Source organism: Alosa pseudoharengus, unplaced genomic scaffold (genome assembly GCF_046254945.1).
Source record: "Alosa pseudoharengus isolate Yale_2024_CS ecotype anadromous, Long Island Sound unplaced genomic scaffold, YU_APseudo_1.1 YU_APseudo_1.1_scf_15, whole genome shotgun sequence".
Lineage (NCBI taxonomy): Eukaryota > Metazoa > Chordata > Actinopteri > Clupeiformes > Clupeidae > Alosa > Alosa pseudoharengus.
The window spans coordinates 21,489,330-21,513,773 of NW_027468620.1; the positions used below are offsets into that span (position 1 = coordinate 21,489,330).

The 24,444-nt window shown below is 49.8% G+C and overlaps 1 protein-coding gene across 1 annotated transcript in view; it reads left to right on the plus strand.

The window, feature by feature from the left end:
* The window catches only part of usp54a (ubiquitin specific peptidase 54a), a 60,083-nt gene extending 37,017 nt beyond the window's left edge, over positions 1-23,066 (plus strand). The window contains exons 10-22 of the mRNA XM_076285887.1: positions 679-847; positions 1,220-1,399; positions 3,254-3,430; positions 4,897-5,584; positions 10,570-10,703; positions 11,717-11,881; positions 12,658-12,777; positions 14,499-14,712; positions 15,222-16,201; positions 16,738-16,862; positions 17,142-17,285; positions 18,626-18,824; positions 19,447-23,066. Of these exons, the coding sequence (XP_076142002.1) occupies positions 679-847; positions 1,220-1,399; positions 3,254-3,430; positions 4,897-5,584; positions 10,570-10,703; positions 11,717-11,881; positions 12,658-12,777; positions 14,499-14,712; positions 15,222-16,201; positions 16,738-16,862; positions 17,142-17,285; positions 18,626-18,824; positions 19,447-20,036 (3,885 nt within the window). The 3' untranslated portion in view covers positions 20,037-23,066. The remainder of the gene's footprint in view (positions 1-678; positions 848-1,219; positions 1,400-3,253; positions 3,431-4,896; positions 5,585-10,569; positions 10,704-11,716; positions 11,882-12,657; positions 12,778-14,498; positions 14,713-15,221; positions 16,202-16,737; positions 16,863-17,141; positions 17,286-18,625; positions 18,825-19,446) is intronic.
* Positions 23,067-24,444: the final 1,378 nt, after the last annotated feature.

Sequence of the window (24,444 nt, forward strand, 5' to 3'; positions counted from 1 at the left end):
ACAATCACATACACACACAGACATCGACGCTTACGCACACACATTTGCACAGGCTCACACCTTTTAACACGCTTACAGACTTGGACACACACACACACACACACACACACACACACACACACACTCAGACAGACAGACTTAAACACACACATGCTCTGTGTATGCTGGAGTGCTGTGATAGGGCCGTCCGGACATCCTGCCACAGCCCGGCCATGGAGGCAGCGCAGTGAAGCGAATCCCTCTTTTTGGAAATCCTGGGAGTATCTAGGGGGTAAGCTAAGCTCAAGTTCTGGAGCGGAAACTGAGAGGCACCGTGATCTGTGGAGCGCTCTAATGTCCGACCTCCAGTATCCATTGGAAGGAATCTATCAGCGATTCTAACTGCGTAAGCGTAGCCGCGCTTCTGAGGGAGCTGTCGTCGTTTTTTTTTTTTTTTCTCTCTCTCTCTCTCTCTCTCTCTCTCTCTCTGCTCTTCCAGTCGGGCTGCTGTACTGCTGGGAAGCGTACGTCACCGCCAGCATTTGGGGACTGAGTCACAGGAAGCCAAGTGACATTGCTCACAGCGCTATCGCACTGATTTTTGTGTTTTTTTTTTCTCTCTCTCTCTCTCTCTCTCTCTCTCTCTCTCTCTCTCTCTCTCTCTCTCTCTCTCTCTCTCTCTCTCTCTCTCCCCCCCAGATCGGGCCCAAATGGAAGGACGTGGTGTCTCGCTGCATAAAGGGTCACTACCAGCCGCTGCTGCTGCTCTATGCTGACCCCCGGGGGACGCCGGTGTCAGCGCAGGACCAGCCCTCCCGACTGGATCTGCACTACCTCAACAAGTCCTACTACGACAGCGAGGACTCAGGTACCACCTCCATCCCACTCGCACACACTCTCTAACACACACACACACACACACGCACACACACACACACAGATCTGCATTATTTTAAGAAGCACTCTGCTATACTGCTGCAGTGAGGCTTTAATATCTCACATCACTTGTTAGCGCTAGTTTGAGTGACTGTTTGGGCAGAGGGCTTTGGTTAGCAACCTAGCTCCCATTATGATAATGCAGCACTGTGTGGTTCTATAGTAAGAGCCTTTTGATGATGAGCAAGCAAGACGCAAGCTTAGTGAGGCGCTTAAAGGATGGTGTGGAAAAAACGGAAAAGCTAATACGAGGATTTATTTGTCCTATGAATGTCTCTGAAGCGCACGTCGTCTGTCTCCGCAGGCCGCGAGCCGTCCATCTCCAGCGACACGCGCACCGACTCCTCCACGGACAGCTACAGCTACATGCACTCGCACTCGCACCATGAGTCCATGGCCAGCCACTTCTCCTCCGACTCCCAGGGCACCGTCATCTGTAACCAGGACAACGACGCAGCCTCACACAGCAGCCTGGAGACCACAGGTACACCGAGCAGTGGCCCACACACACACACACACACACACACACACACACCTCGGTAGACTACCACATAGCAGCCTGGAGACCACAGGTACGCCGAGCAGTGGCCCACACACACACACCTCGGTAGACTACCACACACACACACACACACACACACACACACACACACACACACACACACACATCTGGGTAGACTACCACACACACACACACACACACACACACGGAGTCAACCTCCACAGACACACACACATACCACATCCACCTTCGCAGACACACACACACACACACACACACACACACACACACACATACATACACACATATACATACTGTATATTCACACAGTACATGCTCGAGAACCTGAAAGCCAGCAACTTCATCTTATGCAGCCTCTTAAACAATCCTGGAAATAACTCTGATAAACAAGCCTGCACAGCCTGTCTCCCGCCTCCGCGCTCTCGCCTACATCCACCTACAGACTGTCAAATGGAAAAGTTTGCTGAAACATTAGTTGTGCTCCTGCAGGCTTTCAGGTTTGCTGTTCAGCAGTTGGCTGCTGGTCTAACAGTGGCATGGCATTCTCTCAAGACAGATGTGTGACTACTGGCCTAGCGCACAATGCCTTTCTAAACTGTGTGAAGAGCTGCTTATCCCCCCCTATTGACTGATACGCCAAACAGCCTGATGGGGACACCAACAGCCTCCCTGCATGATGTTTTAGAAACGCGTTAGAAATGTTTTAGAAACACTATGCAGGTTTTTTAGCTTAATATGCAAGTTTTTTTTAGCTTAATTTACCTTCATTTAACAGCGTCAGAGTCATTGGAATGGTTATATGACTTTTTTCGGGTTAAATGGTGGCCGTCTCGCTTCCCCCTAGTGCCTGTGAGCGGAAAAAACACCCTTGCAACTGTGGGCCGGCCGGCCGACGGCCACAGTGTCAGGAAGTATAACGAGTGTAACGAATTGCTTTACTGCATTCAAATACACATACACGCCAGGCACCGGCTAGAAAAAAGGTAGCGATGGAGTTTCTCAGACATTCGTCATGACGGAGCCAGCGAAAAAGAAGCAAAAACCGAGAAAACAGTAAGGAAATTGCCAATACTGCATAGTTTACCTCTAAATGGACTTGACAAACTCAGCGTAACAAATATAGTTCCTCGGCACTCACAGTAGTCTAGCAGTCTCTTTGACTTGGGGTGCTTAAACCGCCCCCCCCCCACCCCCAAAAAAAAAAGAAAAGCCTTGGCATGCAAGTGAACAAGTGTGGCCAGCCAACAGGCGTGGAACTGATGAGTTCCTGCAGCGCTGGCTTTCTTGGCAGCTCCACACTCTCCGAGGCTGTCTGTGGCGGCGCTTATCACAGCCCTCACGCAAACAGCGCAGACGAAGAGAGTCCCCTAGTCCTGAGCGCGGGGCTGGAGGCGCGGCACAGCTTCGGTCTCCCCGGCTCACTCACTTTGCTCGACAATTGGGGGGAAATTGAAGCTCAAGAAAACGTAATGCTGGTGCTTCCCTCTGTTATTTTATGTCAGCCCTCTGGATCTTCCAGTCTTTGTGCAAATCAGATACTGCGGAATTGAGAGGAGAGTGAGGTCAGCCAGTGCATGGTGGCAAATCAAGACATGATGAAGGGAAGCCATCACCACTCAACCACATCAGTCACATCAAAGCAGAACAGACGTAGACAGCTTGTGTGTATATATACCGTAAATAGTCCATGCACTAATGGTCTATGTAAATAGTTCATGCACTAATGGTCTATGTAAATGTAGTAAATGTGTGAATACACCTACGAGCATGCTGATTTCCCTGAAGTGATAACGTGGTCTTTGCGGTGCCCTCCAGGCCCAGTGACGGACAGCGAGCCACTGTCCCGCCACACACTCAGGAAGTCCGGCCTAGCGGACAGGAAGGGCGGGACTACAGACAGGAAGAGGAGTGCCAGCCGCCCACGCCGCTTCGAGGAGCGCAGCCGAGGGTCCCGAACAGACGAGGCGTCTTCAGCCGGCTACCACAGCGAGGGTAGGACTGACCATCCGCCAATCAAAAACCGCATAGGAGAGAGAGAGATGCCCCGAGATGATTTTCAAGAAATATCCTGTTTTACCAATAGTCTTTAAGTTTACCATGTAATTTATTCTACCACATATGTTGCTGTGTAATGTAGTATACCTTAATAGCTTGCCTGATGAATGCCTATCGTTACAGTGCACTGTTTTATCTTATACTGTACCCTGTTGTACAAAGCAGCTGGAAGAAGGGAAGTGAATGTTGAGTGTCTGACGGTAGCCCTTTTTCCATCCAAAAGAAAATTAGCTTAAAAACGATGCGCATCAAAAAGTTTGTGCGACACGTGATGGAAAAGGTAACTGTTGACGCTGTAACGTCAGTTTTGTCATGCTTTGTCAAGTTAATTCACTCGCCAGAGGTGGATTAACGAGAGTTTAATTGGACATTAACCCATTCGCGCTGGATGCTGCATGACGCAACATTGACCCTCCCGCTGGATGCTGCGTAGCACAGCATGCTTTTTATTTCATGTTTCTAGGTGCTACAGAGGCTTAGATATTACATTTTGGTAGACGTTGACAATTTTTAGTATGTTTTCAGAAAACCCTCAGGAAATAAGGTTATTTAGTCTAGAATGCCATAGGATTCTATAGGCGTTTTTAGCAGTAAATGGGTTAATGGAATGAAAAAGGGTTGAAGCGATGCAAGTTACTGAGATGTCTGCTCAGATTACTTACAAAGTGAACATACCAAGACGTTCACCTGACAATAGTGTACCATTCGCTACCTTTGATACATTCACTAGAAGTGTTCCATTCGCTACACATGTTGATGGAAAACCATCCAGCGTGGTAGAAAAATGCGCATTAACAGGGACATTATGACATAATTTTGATACACTTGAATCGGTCTATGGAATGGAAAACCATTTTGGGGCTTCTAATGTCGCTCAAAATTTCATCGAATTATGAGTTAATTCGCTTGAAAATCTCATCGAAAAAGTGCTAGTAAGAGGATGCAGAGGCACAGCAGATACTGGGGTAGCCGGTCCACTCGGTGTGTCGTTAGTCTTGATGAGTTTGCATGCAGGAAGCCTCTCCGGAGGTACCATGTATTCGGCATGGTATTTAAATGGAGTGTCTGAGCTCTTCCTGTTCAGAGGCAGTGTCTTTGGATTTAAAGGCGACGTGTCCTGGCTTCCAATCTAGTACTTGAACTTCCTTCCCTATGTTTTTACTCCAGCTTTCACTCCCCTTCCCCTCCTCCTGTGTGATATCTGAGTCATAGGAAGGCAAGAGACAAGTGCAGGCACCACAGGGGATCTCATGCTTTATTCCCCGTGTCCTCAACATCTCCTACACATCTCTCTCTTTCCCCTCTTTTTATCTCTCTCTATCTCTCCCTCTCTCTCTCTCTCTCTCTATCTATCTATCTATCTCTCTCTCTCTCTCTCTCTCTCTCTCTCTCTCTCTCTGTAGGTGAGACTCTTAAGGAGCAGCAGGCTCCGCGCACCGCGCCCAAGCCGTCATCAGGCAGCCGCCTGCGGGACTTCAAGGAGACCATGAGCAACATCATCCACAGCCGCCCGCTCTCCTCCTCCACCTCCTTCATCCCCTCCTCCACCGGCGGCAGCAGCGGTAGCGGCGGGGGTGGTGGAGGCGGCTCAGAGACGGGGGCCCCGGCGTGCGACTGGGAGGCGGACAGCACCAGCAGCGAGTCCAAGTCCAGCTCCACGTCCGGGGGCCGCTACCGGCCGGCGTGGAGGCCTCGCCGTGAGGCCCTCAACATCGACAGCATCTTCAGCCGCGGGGGGCGGCGGCAGGCAGGGTACAGCCCTTTGAACGCTGGGCCGCTCGCCGAGGACGGAGGCTCCCCCACGGTCCAGCCGGACCCTGCGGCGGCAGCGGAGACGACCACGCCCGCCACGGCGTCGCCGGCAACAAAAGACTTTGCCGCGGCGGCAGCCATGACGACGGATGGCCCCGCGTTCCGGTGCGGTGCCGGCTCGGCGACGCTCCCGGCGGCCCTGCGTGCTCACGGGGGGCAGCAGCCGAGGCTTATCCAGAGGATGGAGAGCGGCTACGAGAGCAGCGAGAGGAACAGCAACAGCCCAGTCAGCCTGGACATACCCATCGGGGACAGCCACAGCAACTCACGCACACACAGGTAGCACGCACGTACACACACACACACCCAGCTAAAACGATGGTTACGTATGTAACCGCGGTTCTATGAATTTCGGATGACCGCCAGAGGCGGTGCTTTCAACACCTGGATTTCCATCACATGCACGTGCAGGTCGAGTGTTTATATCAACAAAGTCACTCGTGACATGGGGTGACGCATGACCCCGCCCCGGTACTTAAGGTGCGCTCACCCCGGAAGTGACTTCTTGGCAATCTTCTCGTCTGCCTTCCGAGTGACTGCCAAGCTCTGGCGGTCATTCGATATTTATAGAACCGCGGTTACATACGTAACCATCGTTCTATTTCATTTCTACTGACCGGTGCTTTCAGCACCTGGATGACTAATACCAACAGGGTCACGAGGAAGATCTACATACCCTTTTAATGGCTTGAGAGGGCGGCTGTGGCTACGAGGTTTGTGGCCACATTGACCCTATAAAACCTTGCAAATGTGCAAGTCGATGCCCATGAGGCCGCCATGCATATGTCGGAAAGTGGGACTCTGCGTAGTACTGCCCATGACGCAGCTACACTCTGAGTCGAGTGACCACGAACGCGATGTGGAACCGGTAAGCCACTATCAGAGTAGGCATAGCTGATGGCCTCCCCGATCCACTTGGATAGCCGTTGCTTGGACAAAGCCAGGCCCCGCGCTTGTCCAGTGTGGCAGATGAATAATGAATCTGACTGCCGGAGGGCAGCGGTCTGTTCAATATAGGCTTTCAATACTCGGACTGGGCATAGAAGAATGTCACCTTGCCCCGGTTCCTCCCCCTGGGCTGGGGGCTCGAATGCTCCCAGACTGAGCGGCTGGTAAGCATACGTTGCAGAGAAGGTTTTGGGTAAAAATGGCGGGTTCGGCCACAGGGTCACCACGGTGCCATCGGAACTCCATTGTAGGCACTCCCGGTTGACAGACAGCGCGTGTAACTCCCCCACTCTCTTCGCTGATGACATGGCTAGGAGAAAAGCCGTCTTCAAAGACAACCATTTAAATCCTGACCTCCCCAGAGGTTCGAACGGGTGCCGACACAGTGCCTTTAGCACCAGCGGCAAGTCCCAGGAAGATATTATCCTTCTTTGAGGGGACCTCAGTCGCTGAGCACCCTTGAGAAAACGGGTCACCAGACTATGGGATCCCACTGTAACTCCCTCTACCTTGTTATGCCTAGCTGATATTGCAGCTACATACACCTTGATAGTGGATGCCGCCAGTCCGTCATCAAACCGCGATTGTAGAAAACTGAGACATTCCGTGTGCCTGGGATGTGCATTGCCCTCAGGCTCAATAGCTGAGGGTAGGCCCATGAGAGTAGCTGCTGAATCAGCCTCAGGGAAGCTAGAGACCTTGTGCTCCCCTGGTGGTTGATATGGTAAACCACTGACATGTTGTCTGTCCTTATAAGGACATGTCTCCCTGCTAAGACTGGCAGGAAATGTTCGAGAGCAAGAGCGACTGCCTGTAGCTCCAACACATTTATGTGTTGTTCCCTCTGTCGAGGGTCCCATGTGCCTTGGGCAGTTCTGCACTGCCAAACAGCCCCCCATCCGGCCAGGGATGCGTCGGTCTCTACCACTTCTCTGCGAGAAGGTATGATCCCTAAACGAACCCCGGCAGTCAGGAACGAACGCTTCTTCCATGGCTGTAACCCTTTTAGGCAACTGGCGGTAACAGTCACCAGTCTGTGCCTGTGGTGCTTTGGATGCAACCCTAGCCTGTTCATCCATATTTGGAGAGGCCTCAAAGAAAGGAGGCCCAGGGGGACTACGGAAGAAGCTGCTGTAAGCATGCCCAACAGCGCCTGGAAGGACCTGAGCGTCAGAGCTCGGCCTCTCCTGAATCGCACTATGCGGAGGAGAATCCCCTTGTGAAGGTCCGGGGGGGCCAGAGAGATTCCGAATGGCAGGACCCGGAACTGGTAAGACCTCCCCTCGAAAGCAAAGCGGAGGAATTGCCTGTGGTGAAGTGCAATTGGAATATGAAAATATGCATCTTTCAGGTCTATGGTTGTAAACCAGACGTCTTGCTTGACGCTTTGTAATACCTCTGCTGTGTGAAGCATATGGAATTTGAATACCTGTAGATGTTGCTGTTCAACAGTCTTAGATCCAGTATGGGGCGAAGTCCACCCCCCTTCTTTGGAATTAAAAAATATGTGGAATAGAACCCACTGTCTTGTGATGGTGGCCCTAGTTGCTCGATGGCCCCCTTTTCCAGGAGGGCCCGAACCTCCTGGTGTAGGGCCAGAGCCTTGCCCTGGTCCTTCATCACAGTCATTTTGACCCCTTGAAACCTCGGCGGTCGGTGCTTGAACTGGATGGTGTACCCTTTTGACAGGGTTAACACTACCCAGGGGTCTGCTGTATTCGCTTCCCAGTAATTGAGCTGTTCTCTGGTGAAGCGTCCAACCTCCGGCCTGTAGATGTCACTGTCTACCTCCTCGCCCCCTCCTACTCTGAAAGGGGCGATATTCAGGCGTGCGCCGTTCCCTCTGAGAGGGTTGGTTGTCAGCAGGCCGGCGAAACCGCTCTGGCCTTGTTGACCCCTGTGCAAAGGTCCGCCTTATTGGCTGAAGAGTATCACCCGCCGTAGAGGGCCTCTGTCCCCGAACGGATGCACGGCGCAGGCTAGCAAACTGCTGCCTGGTTTGCGTTACCTGTAGGCTGCGTTCGAGCGTTTGCTGTGCGGCAGGCCCAAAGAGTTGTCCAGGAACCACCGTGAGACAACGAAGGGCTTTCCTGCAGGGCTCAGACAATGGTGACTGAGCCAGCCATATCTGTCGCCGTGTCAGGGTCAGGGACGACATTAGTCTCCCCAGTTCCCTTGTCATGTACCCAAATGCTTTCAGTGAGGCCTCACTCAGCACTTCTGCCGACTGGTCTGCTCCAGAGGACTGGAGGGTCTGTGACAGGGACAGTATGAGGTGCGACATTGAGTTGCCTATGTGCGCAACCCGCGCTGCTGAGTCATAGCTCTTCCCAATAAGCTCGTCAGTCAGGCGACACTGTGGCTGGGGACAACGTGCATCTGGCCTTAATGCCTCATCAGGTGAAAGTATAAGGGCGGCAAGTGCCGGCTCTATACACGGCATGCGGTCCAGCCCATGACTGGCTGCATCCTGCATACTAGCCAGGGTTCTGCAGTCGCTGGGGAGATGGGAGAAAGGTCTGGGGTCAGCCCAGCATCTCTGTAACTCCTCAATGAAAGGAGCTGAAGGAGGCACGCTAAAAGATGCAGTAGAAGGGGCCTGCTTGAAAAAGGCGCTCTGCATACCTACCTGCGCTGGTGCTGCATCTAAGCCTAGGCGTGCCAGCGCTATCTTCACAGCGGGTTTGATCGCTGATGTGTGGCTAGCAACTGAGCCCTTCAGTGGCCTGTGTCCAGAAGCATCCTGGGTGTAAGAGCCATAAGACTGCATCTCCCAGATCATCCGCCCACTCATCAACCGTCGATAGGCTCTCCGAGGCCCTGATAGAGAGCACATCCTCCTCTCGGGCACCCCCAGCTGGGGACAGCACAGGGGGCTGCTCTGATGAAGACCTTGAAGCGGCTGCTGCGTGATCGCCAGCAGGCTGTGCTCCCGGACCTTGTAGATTAAGGAGCATCGCTTTAATCTGAGCGAACTCCGAAGCCATGTCTTTTACCTTCTGGTTTAAAGGATCTGGCCTAGGGAGTTTAAGCCTCTTCTTAGCAGGGGCCTCCCGTGTGTCTGCTCTGCGTTTCCGCGCTTTTGGTGATCCTATGCGGCTCCTTGCAGGGGGTGGTTGGGAGTTTAACCCCCATTCTAGTTGGGCTAGCCTAGCAGTCCTTGCAGCTACGCTCAGGCAACTGCAATTCATGCAAGCCTGGTCTGCCAAACCCTGCCTTAAGTGTTCCATGCCCAGACAACTTGGACACTTATCGTGGCCATTCTCCGATTCCAGAGGGGCCCGGCAGTCTACACAAATCATAAACATGCCTCAAACAATAGCTTAATTCACAAATTAACGGTTGGCCTATACTACCAACAATCAACAAAAACAAAATCAGGGAGGCTATCAAACGCAGTAGGCTAAACAAATATGCGCAAATAAGGAGCTAACACACGCTCACCGCGCCGCCTTAGTTTATAAATAAGAAACAGAAGAGAGCGTTTGAAAACGTTAACAAACAATATCATAAACGTGAAATTAGCACTTCCAATACAAAAGCGGAATTCGCTTGAATTCTAACTCACTTAGGAAGACGTTGCGGAAAACACAAGATCAGTCATTAACTCAAGAAGCCTGCGAGACCGCGAAAGCATTTCATTAAACAAAAATGTATTTAAGGTACCCTGAATCGCTAGAAGGCGAAAAAACACCCAAACGATTCCACATAGGCCTAGTTGCCGCAGTAGAGCGAGCTCACTCGTAACGGTATTAATAAAGAAAAGTGTACTTACCGATCATAATAGAAAGTCACGTAGACAAATCGCAGTCTTATAAGAGGGCGAGAAAATCGCAGCTCCAACCATACGGTTTGAAAAGACTCCAGCGTTCGTCCACGAAAATATGCTAACACTCTAAACAACCTGCTTCCACACGAGAAGATTTCAAGAAGTCACTTCCGGGGTGAGCGCACCTTAAGTACCGGGGCGGGGTCATGCGTCACTCCATGTCACGAGTGACTTTGTTGATATAAACACTCGACCTGCACGTGCATGTGATGGAAATCCAGGTGCTGAAAGCACCGTCTCTGGCGGTCAGTAGAAATGAAATAGAACACACATTCAAATGCACACAAATACACAATCCTACTGTACCAGCACACACTCACTTGTGTAAAGGAACCCATGCTCCACTGCACATGTTGTACCCAACACTGTATTTGCACATAACAACACTAAATGTTTTCAACAACATGCTGGTTCGAGATGGATAACATCTCTTGCTCTGTCTGTCTGTCTGTCTGTCTCTGTCTGTCTGACTGTCTGTCTGTCTCAGGGATGGGGGTTTGAAGAAGCCAGCCGCCCCGAACGTGGGTCCATCATGGCGGAGTGTGCCCAAGTCCAAGAGTAGCAGTGCCCTGCTGCAGGACGTCCAGGCAGCCAGTAGGGGCAGCGCTCAGAGCAGCCAGGGTAAGAGGGAGCGCACTCTGGCTATCTGCTTATGGCCGTGTAACTAAACTGCATAAGTGCTCTGTCTACATCACATTAATCAGATTGATTATATTTGGTGTGTGTGTGTGTGTGTGGGTGGGTTGTGTGTTTGTGTTTATCTCTGTAAAAGAGTGAGCAAATCCCATAACCTTGCTTATCTTGTTGTTACAGTGTGTGGATATAAAGTAATGATTTATTTGCTGAGCCATGCACTCCCTCGGTGTGTGTGGGTGTGGGTGTGTGTGGGTGTACCCACCCAAGTGTGCTGATGTACGTGTGCATCCTGCTCCCGGATGGGCTTGTAATGTCTGCCTGGTCTGATTTTGGCACAACATAAGGGAACAAATGGTCGTTTTCCAGGAAAAGAGGAAAAGCATGTGCGCATGTGTCACAAGCGTGTCTGCATGGATGTTTATGCATACGCATACATTTGTGTGTGTGTGTGTGTGTGTGTGTGGAGCTTGCGTGTCTCCTGACTGCCCACATTCATCAGTACAAAGATACTGTAGTGAATTTTCTATTGCTATATACAGCAATACAATGCATTTTTTTGTTTTGGTGATTTGTGTTTGTGTTGTGGCTTTTCCACCCATAATTTTAAAGGGGTTTTCCAAGTATTTTCCAAGAATAGAGGAAGAGGCCTTATTGAATGTGTTTTGTGTGTGTGTTTGTCTTTTGTGTCTGTAAATATTTTTGTGTATACTCTGATCTGATCTCATTTTGCGTGTGTGTATGCATGTGTGTGTGTGTGTGTGTGTGTGTGTGTGTGTGTGTGTGTGTGTGTGTGTGTGTGTGTGTGTGTGTGTGTGTGTGTGTGTGTGTGTGTGTGTGTGTGTGTGTGTGTGTGTGTGTGTGTGTGTGTGTGTGTGTGTGTGTGTGTGTGTGTGTGTGTGTGTGTGTGTGTGTGTGTGTGTGTGTGTGTGTGTGTGTGTGTGTGTGTGTGTGTGTGTGTGTGTGCGCGTGTGTGTGCGCGTGCGTGCGTGTGTGTTCAGGTCCGTCCGAGGGCCGCAGCGAGCTGGACGAGCTCCAGGAGGAGGTGGCGCGGCGGGCGCGCGAGCAGGAGCAGCAGCGTCGGCGGGAGAAGGAACGCGAGGCGGCCCTGGGCTTCAACCCACGGCCCAGCAAGTTCATGGACCTGGACCAGCTGCAGAGCCAGGGTAGGGAGACTGGACGGGTCAGGGCAGGCCACGCCATCACGGCAGCACTAGCTGGGTTTTCCACGTAGCCTACTGGCTTATTTTAATTCATTAATGAAAACTTGGAAGGAAGGAAATGTGTATGTCGCGAGCATTTCCATCCTAATCAAAGAAAGAGTTCTGAACAGTTGCAGGATCAAACCTTAAGGTTGTCAGAGCAACTGAAAATGCGTAGGTAGATATGAAGCAAATGTGAATAAACTGTTTCCATCAACCTTAATTGCCTTATACCTTATTGGGAATCGAGACTTAATCCTCCCCCTCTAACAAATCACATTTTTATTCACATTATAACCTGCACCTTTCAAGTGTTTCCAGACACAAGCTCTTATTTGTATGGTCAAAATGTGCTTTAAAATGGGAAACCCAGCTACTGTCTGGGGCTTAGAGATCAGTACCAGAAGAGAGAAACCCACTGTTGCATTACACTTGGGGGGGGTGAGAGCTGAGTGTCTGCTCACTGCTGTGTTTACTCTGTTTCTAAGCCCTTTCTGTAAGCTTTCCTGTGTGTTTGTTTTTCTGCATAGATGGTGATGGGGCTAAGATTTGTGTTCTTCTATCTGTGTTTGTATGTGTGCCTGTCAGGGGTATAGGCGTAAGCGCGCATAAATGTTGGCTTATTCTGCGCTGATTTGGTGGCGGGTGGGCTGTGTGTTCTGTGTGTGTGCGTGTTCTTGCGTGCACACACACACACACACACGCTCTCAAGCAGTGTGCCTTGCTTGTGTGCCCTGCAGGGAAAGGGGACAGCTTTGAGCGGTGCGTGTCGGAAGCGGACGCCCTCTTAGATCAGTCTCTGCGCTTAGAGCAGGCCGGCGAGGTGGCCGCCGCTCTGTCTGTAGTTAACGAAGCCGTGTGTAAGTAGCCCTCAGTCAGCCTTTTCCATCAGCTTGCTGCTGCTACTACTACTACCATCACGTGTGTGTGTGTGTGTGTGTGTGTGTGTGTGTGTGTGTGTGTGTGTGTGTGCGTTTGCGCGCGCCTGTATCTCACGATTGTGTGTGTATGTGTATCTGCATTTATTTGGGTGGTTTGTGAGTGAGTGAGAGTCTGTGTGTGTGTGTGAGTGCTTGTGAGTGGTTTTAACCTTTCTGTAGTCTATACTGACACCACCGTTGTTATTTGGTCTTTCCATAACCCCCCCCCCACACACACACACACACACACACACACACACACACACACACACACACACACACACACCATCTCTCTCTCTCTCTCTCCATCCCTCTCTTTGTGTAAGAGAAATGCTTTCTCTCCAGCCAGACTTGTAAATGGTCGGTGGCCATGGAAACCAGTCTATGGCCGTTGTACATCTCTCCCCTGCACAGGCCTAAGCAGCAGGGCTCTCTCATTACAATGAGTAATGACAGCAGGCCCAATGCAGCCTGTCCAAACAGTGACGGGCCAGAGGCGCACTGAGCGCGCTCAGTATGGAGAACGGGGTCAGCTGCTCGGCACCTCTGCAAATGAAAATGGAACAGGCAGCAAGGGTGTTTACTGGTCTCCGTGGCAACCTCCCAAGCTGGCAAGGAGGGAGGGCATGTCTCCATAGAAACCCTTGTGGTATCCCTGACGAGGCTGTGACAACAGTGTGGTGTCAGTTTGGACGCTGTGTGTTTAGTTCACAAGCTGTTTGGTGTATGTGAATGCTTGTGTGTTTGTATTTGTTTGTGTGTGTGTGTGTGTATGAGAGTGAATGAGGGTCTGTGTGTTTCTGTGTGCGCGTGTGCGTGTGTGTGCATGGGTGCCAGTGACCATGTTTATGCAGATGCACCTGTCAGTGTGTGAGGGAGAGTGCTCGTGTGATTGTATGTGTGTGTGTGTGTGTGTGTGTGGTTGTGTGTTGTACGAGTGCATTTCCTCTGGTTTGACACTGCTGACACTGTTATGCGCACACACACTTCCCCCCCAGTGAATGAGCCCGGTCTCTCCTCCTCTACCTCACTCCTCCACCTCTCCCTGCAACGTCACCAGAATAGGCCAGCTTTCTTCAGCCGGATCACCTTTCAAAAGAGAATCTAAACCCCCCCATCCACCCTCCTAAACGTAGCATAGCAGAGACTAATGCACAGCACCAGGTAGTTCCAACGGCTATTTTCCTTTAAGTTCTATGGCTGAACGTAATCCATTTTTTTAAGTTGGTCAGTTACCCCCCTCTCCCACCACCACCACCGCCTTCTCCACTATGATTTTTGTCCATGGTTGTTTTGTTAATGTAAATCAAACATGCATTTGTGACAGAAATCTGTAGAGGCCGAGTCCCTCTCCACACCGTCCCCAGTGTGTACCCACCCCACCCCACCCCCCCCCACCCCAACCCAACCTCTCATACCCACTCCACCCTTTCACCCACCCGCTGCGCCATGCTTCAGTTATCGTTACCTGCTCCGTCAGGTTTTCTGTTCTGCATGCCTTTCCATAATGCTTCTCGTTCCGTCCCTCCTACCCTCCTCCGCCCACCCACTCCTTTATTTTGTATATATTTTTTTTTGATTTGTGTTTATTTGTGTTTTGCTTTTTTTCTGTTTGTTTGTTTTCGTGTTGGGCGTTTTTTTTTTGTTTTTTGTGTGTGTAGCTAAACTCAGGCTTCCCATGCATGAGGGCGGCACTAACACTCATAGCAGGACAGTGGCTGAAGCCCGGCAGCAAAAATGCATGAGGAGAGCCAGAGGCCTGCAGCAGCGCATGCAACAGCAACAGCAGCAGCAGGAGCAGCAGGAGCACAGACAGAAGCGTGAGGAAGAGGAGGAGGAAGAGGAGAAGGAGAGACCGCAGGAGCAGCCCCCCAGGTACTGCTGATGGCTGTGTGTGTGTGTGTGTGTGTGTGTGTGTGTGTGTGTGTGTGTGTGTGATGCCTTGACTAGCACAGGGCTGAAGTGTGCACCTGCAGTCTGCCGCAGGGCAACATGAAAGGGGGTAATGACATAATGTTTATCTCTGCCAGGGCTCTGAAGTAGTCGGGTTTTTAGTATGTGGGTCAGACACACATGCGTGCGCACACACACCAGATCAAAAGAATAAGGCCCAGGCTCCCAAAGGCATCACAGTGTTCTGATCATCTAAACCAAGATAACGCTCAGAACCATCCCCTCTCCTTCTCACTTATAAACACACACACACACACACACACACACACCACTTCTATCTTAGTTAGATCTCTGCATGATGCTTTAGGGACAGTGGGGAGTAGCTCCCCTCCCCTGATCACTGCTTCTAACATCTCTCTCTCTCTCTCTCTCTCTCTCTCTCTCTCTCTCTCTCTCTCTCTCTCTCTGCCTCTCTCTTTGCCACTCCACAGTGAAGAGTCTGGCCCGATCCGAATTCTTCTGACAGCGGCCTCAGAGGAGCCTGAGGAGCTAGCCCAGCAGGACTCCACCACCTCCACCATCATCACCGCTGCTCCCCCACCTGCTCCTCACGTGTTGCCCAAGCCCGCTCCCAAAAGCCCCCACCCTTACGCCCCCCACGCCTCCACAGGGCCTCTGCTGCACCCCCCTGCCCCCTCCGCCCCACACCACCAAGGAATCGTGGGAGACTGCAGCGCACGCCCCGCAGCGGATGTGCTGACCGAGGGCCCCAGGCGGGATGGCAGAGGTGCAAACGGTGCGAGTGACAAGTCCAATGGCCTGTCGCCGCCCGTGCCCAAGGCCGTAAAGGAGAGTCCTCCTCCTCCTCCTCCTCCTGCCAAGCTGCCGGTGCTGCCCAGTAAGCCTCCGGTCGCCCCTGTATACTGGAACGGTCACGCCGGGGTGGCCACCCCGACGCCAGCCTCCCTGCACCCCCAACGCGCCCGCAGTCCCTCCCCGGCCCACCTGAGCCCTCAGGATGCCCAGTGGGGGACCACACTGACCGGCAGACGCTCCTCCATCCACGGCTCCTCCCCCCAGCCCAACGGCCTCATCCCGCCTTCCCCGACTCTCCTGGCCAATCACAACGGGACTGGTTGGATTGCGGCTCACGCAGACCCGTCCCACGTCCCTTACCCCTCGCAGGTCTCTCACGGTGGAGCTGCAGCCCCCCAGCACGTCCCCCGCTCACCCTCCCCGTCTACGGAGCCCCGAGCAGGAGCATGCATGCCTGTGGAATGCTGGGCCGAGAACATCAACCGATACTACAACTCCCAGAATGCCCTCTCCACCACCACCACCACCACCACCACTGCTGCCTCACCCACTGAGGAGCTCTCGGAGCTGGACTCCCTCTACCAGGCCAGCCTGCAAGCTTCCTCTGTGCCTCGCACCCCACGGGGTCACAGCCCCCAGCCAGGCTCCAGACCAGGTACACACCTCAGGTGCAACATGGTGCTACTGCCTTGTTGCTTGTTGTTGATATTTCACTCAAGTAACTTTTTTTTCTTGTGTATTTTTCCATCCAAATTGCATTATCTGAATAGATTTTCATTGCATAACAAATAAAATAAAATAAAAAATGTACAGAAATACCTAAAATATTAATTAAAAATGCATTCCATTAACGGTTGACTTAAGATGTATCCGTCTTCAGTCATGCCATTGATTAGCACTACTTAGTGCTGGAAATATGCAGCTCAAGAACTGGAGTCTCGTCTGTTGTAGTTCATATTTCTATCCAAGCCTTCACAGCTTCTCATTAGGATGCCTGTCCCATTTGCAGCTAGTACATTATCAAGCAGTTCAATTGAAAGGCATATTGTGGGGTTGGCTTGCACTGCTGCAAATGTCCCCGACTGTTCAGGTTCCCTGACCTTGATTTAATGTGATTGGGATTGAATGTGACAGTGAGTGAATAAAAAGTAATTTTCTCCTTCACTTTACTTTGTGTTCGCCTGTGAACAGGCTCCGCAGCCAGGAAGCTCTTGTACGGCGGAACTCTCGGACGCTCCAAAACTCCCACCGCGGAGATCGAGAGGAACGCCTACAGAACACCTGGTTACGTCAGTGCCCCAGAGGCGCCCACTAAGGTAATGGTGTGTGTGTGTCTGCCTGTAGTTAAGGAGATGGTTTAAGGGAAAGAGACCTTTGCGAAGCCTTTGCCTTATCAGAAGCTGACTACCCTAAAACCACCCCCTACAATGGCTTTGGTCTGTACGTCCTAAATGTCCTCTGTGTTTGAAGTACGCTCTTGTTAAATTTCTGCTCATTCATGGCTCATATTTATGCATCTGTGGTGCTCTGTCTGTCTGTGTGCGTGTTTGTGTGTGTGTGTGTGTGTTTGTGTGTGTGTGTGTGTGTGTGTGCAGCCTGCGCGTGCAGTGGAGTGTGACCGGGTGGGGGTGTGTGACGATGCATCCTACAGTGCCGAGAACCTGCGTCGTGTCGCCCGTAGCCTGAGCGGCACAGTCATCGGGGGTCGACCTGAGCTGCTCTCTTCCTCCCGCAGCTTTGTGAGTGTGACATACACAAACACACACACACACACACACACACACACACACACACACACACTCTCTTTTTCATTTATATGCTGTCATAGACAAGTAGAAAAATATATTTTTCTCTCCAATAAAGAAAGTACAGTCAAACACACACATGCATACATGCTATCTCTCTTCTCTTATACTCTCTCTCACTCTCTCTCTCTCTCTCTCTCTCGGTCTTTCTTTTATGCTGTGTTTGAAAGAATACCAGTTAACGCACACACTGGCACTTCACACAACGCCCTGTACACACACACACACACACACACACACACACTCACACTGGTGCCTTATGTTTGGCTGTGCCCACAGTCCTAATCTGACAGTAGCCGTCTGTTGGGGCAGGTTGAGTTTTCTCCATCTCTGGATGAGCCTCCTGTGCTTAAGGGCTCATCTCTGCAGCCTGAGCGTTGCCTCATGTGTGCCTTAGAACATTACATCATCGCCAACCCCCCCAACCCCTCGCCATCACCCGGCCCCCCACTGTGTTCATGAGCTCATACTGCCATCTGCTGTTAAAGTGATGTAACTGCAGCTGTTTGCATTGGCGGGACAAGGCCCTCTTCTGGCTATTGTTGTACATAGCAATAGTAAGGGGAAATACTGATTATACTGTGGAAAGGTCCTTTTGACCCCACTCATGATTAGGATTTAGCTTTTTCTTACACTCAAAATCTTAAGCAGTTGTACTTTTTCTTTGTGAAAACATGTTTAACAGTAAAACAGAGTAGGAGGAGTCATTGTTTCCTCCTGATGGAGCTCATAGAAAAGGAGTTAGAGTTGAGCTGTTGTGAAGCCTTAATGGTGGAATATATGAGTTATTGGTCATATCTGTGGGATTTTTTTTATTTCTTTTTTTTGGGGGGTCAAAGGCAAGTATATTGTGTTAATGCGGATGGTGCCTAAAACAGACTTCCATTTGTGTGTGAGCCTGTTTTAACTCCATCTCTCTTCATGTCTCCCCTTCTGCTGTCTTCACCCATGGTGCTCTCATCCTTTCTCTCTCTCCCTTTCTTTCTCTCTCTCCCTTTCTTTCTCTCTCTCCCTTTCTTTCTCTATCCCTCTTCTTACCGTTCTGTCTCATTCTCTTTCTCTGCTGATCTTTCTCATCTTTTTTTCCTCTGGCCTCTCATCTTTCTCATCTCTTTTCTCTTGCTCTCTCTCTCTCCCTCCCTCTCTTTTGCACTCTCTCTCTCTCATCTCTTTTTCTCTCCCCTCCTCTCTCTCTCTCTCTCTCTCTCTCTCTCTCTCTCTCTCTCTCTCTCTATCTTTCTTTCTCTCTCTTTATCTATCTTTTCCCTAAGAAGGAGTCCTCTGTAACCAGGATGCCAAAGCATGCAGACGCGCGGGTCATCTCACATCACCATAGCAATTCCCCGCACTTCACGTCCTCCCCCACCTCCCCCCACTCCCCCTCCTTCCCCATCACCACCCCTCAGCACCTGCACCCCCACCCACACGCCCCCCCGACACACCCAACCCAGCAGCTGCCTCGGGGACTCACAGGTAACCTCCTCTGCTCCTGAACCACCTCACCACCTCACGGAACACACACACACACACACACACACACACACACACACACACACACACACACGTACGCTTATAGTATACACACACACACACACACGTACGCTTATAGTATACACACACACACACACACGTACGCTTATAGTATACACACACACACGCACACATGGATACATATACACATTCACATTGCACCCACACTGTCGCTCACACACAAATGCATGCACACACATACCTATGCACACGCATTCTCACCTTCTAGCCTTAGACACCCATGCTACAGACAGATTGCTCTGATCAGCATGGATGGTAAAGGCCTGCATCACCATCACAGTTCACTTTCATTGTGTGATCCTTACCCCACTCCTCCCCACCACTGGTACTGCAGCTCTGTCCACAGGGCTGCCTTTCTTTAATGCAAAGAGTTTAGAATGTTAACATATCACATATCCTTTTACTGTAGACTACCGTAACTTGAGTAGCAGATTAGCCTCTCCACTACCATAAGTACCAACTTCAACCTTGTTTTTGTTGTTTTTTGTTGAGTGTGTGTGTGTGTGTGTGCGTGCGTTAACGCTCTTTTTGTTGCCACGTGCAGGAGATCACTCAAAGGTCAACCCCTTTTTGGCTATGTTTGACCGGAGTGAAGCTCTCCAACGCGACTCCTACCACAACGTCGCCATGAGCTACGGCACGCTCCCGCGGGCTCCGCGCCGGCCAGCACCGGCCAGGCAATGGAGCCAACTGGACTCCGGCTACGCCACCCTCGCCCACCCCCGCCGCTCGGCGCCACAAGACCGACCTGCAGAGGCCCCTTACAGGCGGCCCATGCCCACGCACGCAAGCCGAGTCCCAGTGCCACTACCACCACCATCGGCCCCCCAGCACCACGAGCTCCGCAGCCCACACACCCAGGCCCCCCCTCAGCCACTCCGCCTGGACGTGCCCCCCGAGGGCGACTGGAGGACTGCGGGCTACCAGACGGTCACCCTGGGCGGCAGGAATACCCAGCAGCCGCAGCAGCAGCCGCAGCCCTTCGCCAGGACGGACTCCCGGATGAGGCTGACGCGGAGCCCCTCGGTGGGTAGTCCGCTGTGCGCCCTGTGCCACCGCGCTCCCGCCGAGCCCATGGCCGGCTACTGCCGCTCCTGCGGGGCACACGTGGCCCGCTTCCGCACCGCCAGCTGAACCCGCCGACCTGCTTGCACACCTGGGACACCTGCCACTACCACACCTGGTCTCTCTTCTCACCTGCTACCCCCCCCCCCCCCCCAAAACGCTGAGTCATACTTCTCTAGCCGAGGTTGTGCCCAGCTAAGGGGATTGGTAGGGTAGAGCACTGGTTCCCTAACACAAACACAACCTGCTCTTCACTAAGAGTACAGCACTCTTTCTCCATTGGATGGCCTTAATGCATGCCCCTAGCAGAAATAGAAAAGGCTGAATTCTCTTGTGGAGTGAGATGGACTTCAGCCTCTGATACGGTCACTCTCCCGACTGCAGCGTCTCCACTGCCTTTCATGATGCCTGCAGCTCTCCTCTCTCCATTCTGCCATCGTCTGAAGTTCATCAGAAAGTGGGTTGTCCCTGTCCTCTGTAATGGTGGTAGTGGGTGACCATTTTACATTATCCTTGGTTCAGGGCCTCTGTGTGTCTGGAATAGGGCCTGCAGTGATGTGGACTATGGAGAGCTTGCAATGTAGAGTCCTTCGGCAGCTCCTCCTCAAGCTGACCACTGCAGTATCTGAAACAGGACACTAGGGAAGTTCTGACGGCTCCCCCTTCTACAGGCACAATGATGACACTGATCCTGGCCTCCAGTAAGGGTTGTATGAAGGCTTGGGGAGAGACACTAAAGATGGATTATGGGTCAGAATAGCTGTAAAACATATGAAGGAAGAGGTATGAAGCCTGCCATGGAACCATTGGAACCGTTAGCCTGAAATTCAAATCAGGATCTGCTGAATTTGAAATCCTGATTTCCTGATATTCTGTTTGCGATTTGTCTCACTTTCAGCAATGACAAGCACATAATTCTTCCTCCCACAAACCAGTTTTATTTATAATCATCATAACAATTAATTACTTACTAATTATTTACTCAGAACTGTTAATACATAATTAAGACTATGAATGCTTCTTCATTTCAAAGTGATTACTAAACAAAGTGTTACCACAACTATCTTACTAATCAGTATACTCTTAACTTCCTTTCCAGAATCTTTGGTATATATCCTAGCAGCGTCTGGTCATTGTTTTGAAGTTGAAAAAGGGCTTTCCAACCATACACGTCATGGTTGCTGTGCAGAAAGCGACTGATGTTGATTACGGTAGCTTTTGTGGATAATATTTTTAAAAAATTGTTTATTTTAGTGCAGTGAAATGAACATAACAGTGTTAACACCAATTTAGTGCACTTCAGAAGTGCAAGCACTAGAAGATTTAGTATAAAAAAAGTCGCTCTTCTCCGATGTTCTGGGAGAAATGTTTTGTGAAATATTTATATTTTGTACAGTAGGCAAGGATGTTTAAAATGCCATCCTATAGAGGCACAGCTGTTTGCGACCCATAGGCGCCATTCTTAATCAGCTTTTGTCAGACAATGAAAACCCTGCATGTTGAAATGGGAGTGGTCCTTTTCGATTCTGGCAGTAGAGTTTTAGACTTGATGGATTTTCTTGGGAGGTTCTACTGAGAGGTAGGGGAGGTGGGGAATTATTTATTGTTTTGTTACTATTATATCTCCACAAATTCAATTTCATATGTTTCTGTTACACCATGAATCCTTGGTTTTGCCATTTCTCCCCAAAGGGATCTTTTTTATACACTTGTAGGAGCTGACTGAATTTTGAGCAAATTCACTCTTTAAAAAGTCTGCCTGTTTTCTTGGCAGGCAAGTTACACAGAGGGTCACATGGCATTAGCAAGTGCAGAAATGTAGCATCGTGGGGCCTTGTGACAGTTCTCAAACTTCAGATTGTTTATGTTGCTTTTTTTTTCACTTATACAAAAACAAACAAATGTAAAGCCTTATGAAAATGCTTTTGTCAAAGCATTACCTTTAAATGAAGGAATGAAAATGAAACATGTTTTGTTTTTAAGATAAAGTTTTTGCCTATTTTTTGGTTGCATATTTTTACATTTATTTTTCTATATTGTTGAAACTGCTGGCTAAATGCTACTAGTACAACAATGGGACAGGGTTGCCCTGGACTATGTAGGCAACAAGAGTGGGGGGGGGGGGGAGATTTAGGGGCTAACAGATTTAACTTACTGAAAGTCCTGAGAACTGGATTGTAGCTATTCTGTTAAATTGATACTCATAGCTGGTCTTGCACAAGGATTAAACTCTGCTAAACCATCCATTGAACTGTGCATTCATCATAACATGTGTTACTACAAAATCAGAGTAAATTTAATCTGAATTGGAATTTTGAATGGAGAATTTATATTGTGGTTAAGTCACACTTATAAATCCTTGTCTAGTGATTAAGCTGCCAGTATCTCAGTGATGTGAATAACCTTTGGTTAGGAGGTTATAAATATTGTTATGTGTACTGAACAGCAACACTGCCCCCCTAAGGACAATGAGCAGACTACTGGATCCAGTTTGTCCTTAAACTGTACCAAAATGTTGGTGGTCCATCGCATACTGAAACTGTTGAAGTATGTATATAAATGTTTGTACATACATGAATAGCCTTTAAATCTAATGAATGAGCTTTGCCCATATAAAAGCTTGACAGATTTCCATTTCAAAGGTTGTTTGTAAATGCTGTGCTAGAAAAAAAAGGAAGTTCATGTGTATTTTTGCAATAAAGTTGCTATCCTCTGCTCCAGATTTGAGCAGAATTTAAAGACAAACACCCATCTCATTTTCATCTGTTAAAACAAAGCAAACCTTGTTGTCACGCTCATGCTCTTGTGGATGACAATCACCAGCCTCGTACACACCATCACATGCTCGCAGAGCTCTTTTCCCAGATTGGGGTGTGGGAAAAGTTTAGGGCCGTAAATCACCTTTTGGTCCCTGTAGCGGCAAAAGCCTCACACAACACCCATTCAGGCACAGTACCTCAAGAATAAAGCTCTCCATGCCCACTTCGCTTAAACTGTCACCATGGCAGTGATTAAGACCATTAGGCCACAGTCTCTATGTCTCTTGAGGTTGTGTTAATGTAATATATTGTCTATTCTCACCAGTAATCGTCTCTCTGCTTTTCTTTGATCCCCAAACATGGAGTTCCGTAACTGACCTAGGGACATAGTCATGAGCTTTAAAGTCTTCAAGATGCCTTTCTTAAGGCTTAGCTCTGAAAGGCTACAGAACCTGTAGGCCTTTAGTATAATACTTTAAAATACATTATTTTAAAATCACCTGTCGTGAAGGCTGTGAACAAGTTAAGACCATGTACAAAATACATTTATTTACGATTATGCTTGTTGGCAGGCAATTAAATCGCACTGATACAAAATGTTTCTTCGTCTCCTGCTCGCAACACCAAAGCCATGGATTCCATATCTAGAGCACATGCATACCTCTAACATATATTATTTTACTGTATATTACTCTGGGTAGAATCTTTCAGAAAATGGTTGGTGGAACGCACTACCAGTTAACAGAGCAGGGGCATCCCTCTCTACCTTCAAGAAATTCCTGAATAGCCAGCTCTTCAGGGAGTATCTCATCTTGTAGCACTACCTACAACTAGACTTGCTAATTCTAGCACTTATCACCTGACTAGAACTGACACTTGACTATGGAAATGGCACTTACTGCTGCACCAACTTGTCCTTATCGTAGATGCAATTGGCCTTGGTGGTGTTGCAGTTGACCACCGGAAAGACATAAAGGCAGGTGGGAGTCCCTGTGAGCCATTGGCTCTCATGTAGGTCTCTGGACATGCATGTGGATGCCAGTGACATTTGGTGGGCGTACATCAAAGTGTTTTTCTTAAATGGAAACGCCTGTGTGTGTGTGTGTACAGGAAATAGCTTGATCTTCCACCAAGTGGTATTTTGACTTTTGACTGTCTTCATGTGAGGCATAGTGAAGGCGAATTGGAGGCTTAGAACAAAATCCAACATATTGTCCATTCTTGTATCTGTCTAGTAGTACATTCCACTCTGTTCTTGGATTACTTTATATTGCTATGGCTTACCATGTGGAGATTTGGAAATGGCTGATTTCGATAGACTGTGATTCTGTGCAAGTCTGTGCACTCAGTGGCTCTTAACCAGTTTTCCCTTTAGCAGTCTGATTAGGACAGATTTCTGCATTTCATTACAGTCAGTAGTCTACTATATGCCACAGGTAGCCTGGCTGACGCCAAACCAATTCTCAATTCATATTCGGTTGTGATTGCGTCGGTGTGTTTCAGGGTTTTTGGTGATTTGGAAATGGGCTTGAATCGGATGGTGGGCAGGCGGATCTGTCTGATCAGAGCAAATTCAAATGTGCTCCCAGACTCGTCTGGGTTACCACTTGTTGAAATTTACCCACTGAATTATGTGATTAGAGCCAACCCAAGACATTTCTTTTTTTTTTAAACCTGCCTACAATGCAATGTCACTGCTGCTCCATTCACCCTTTCGG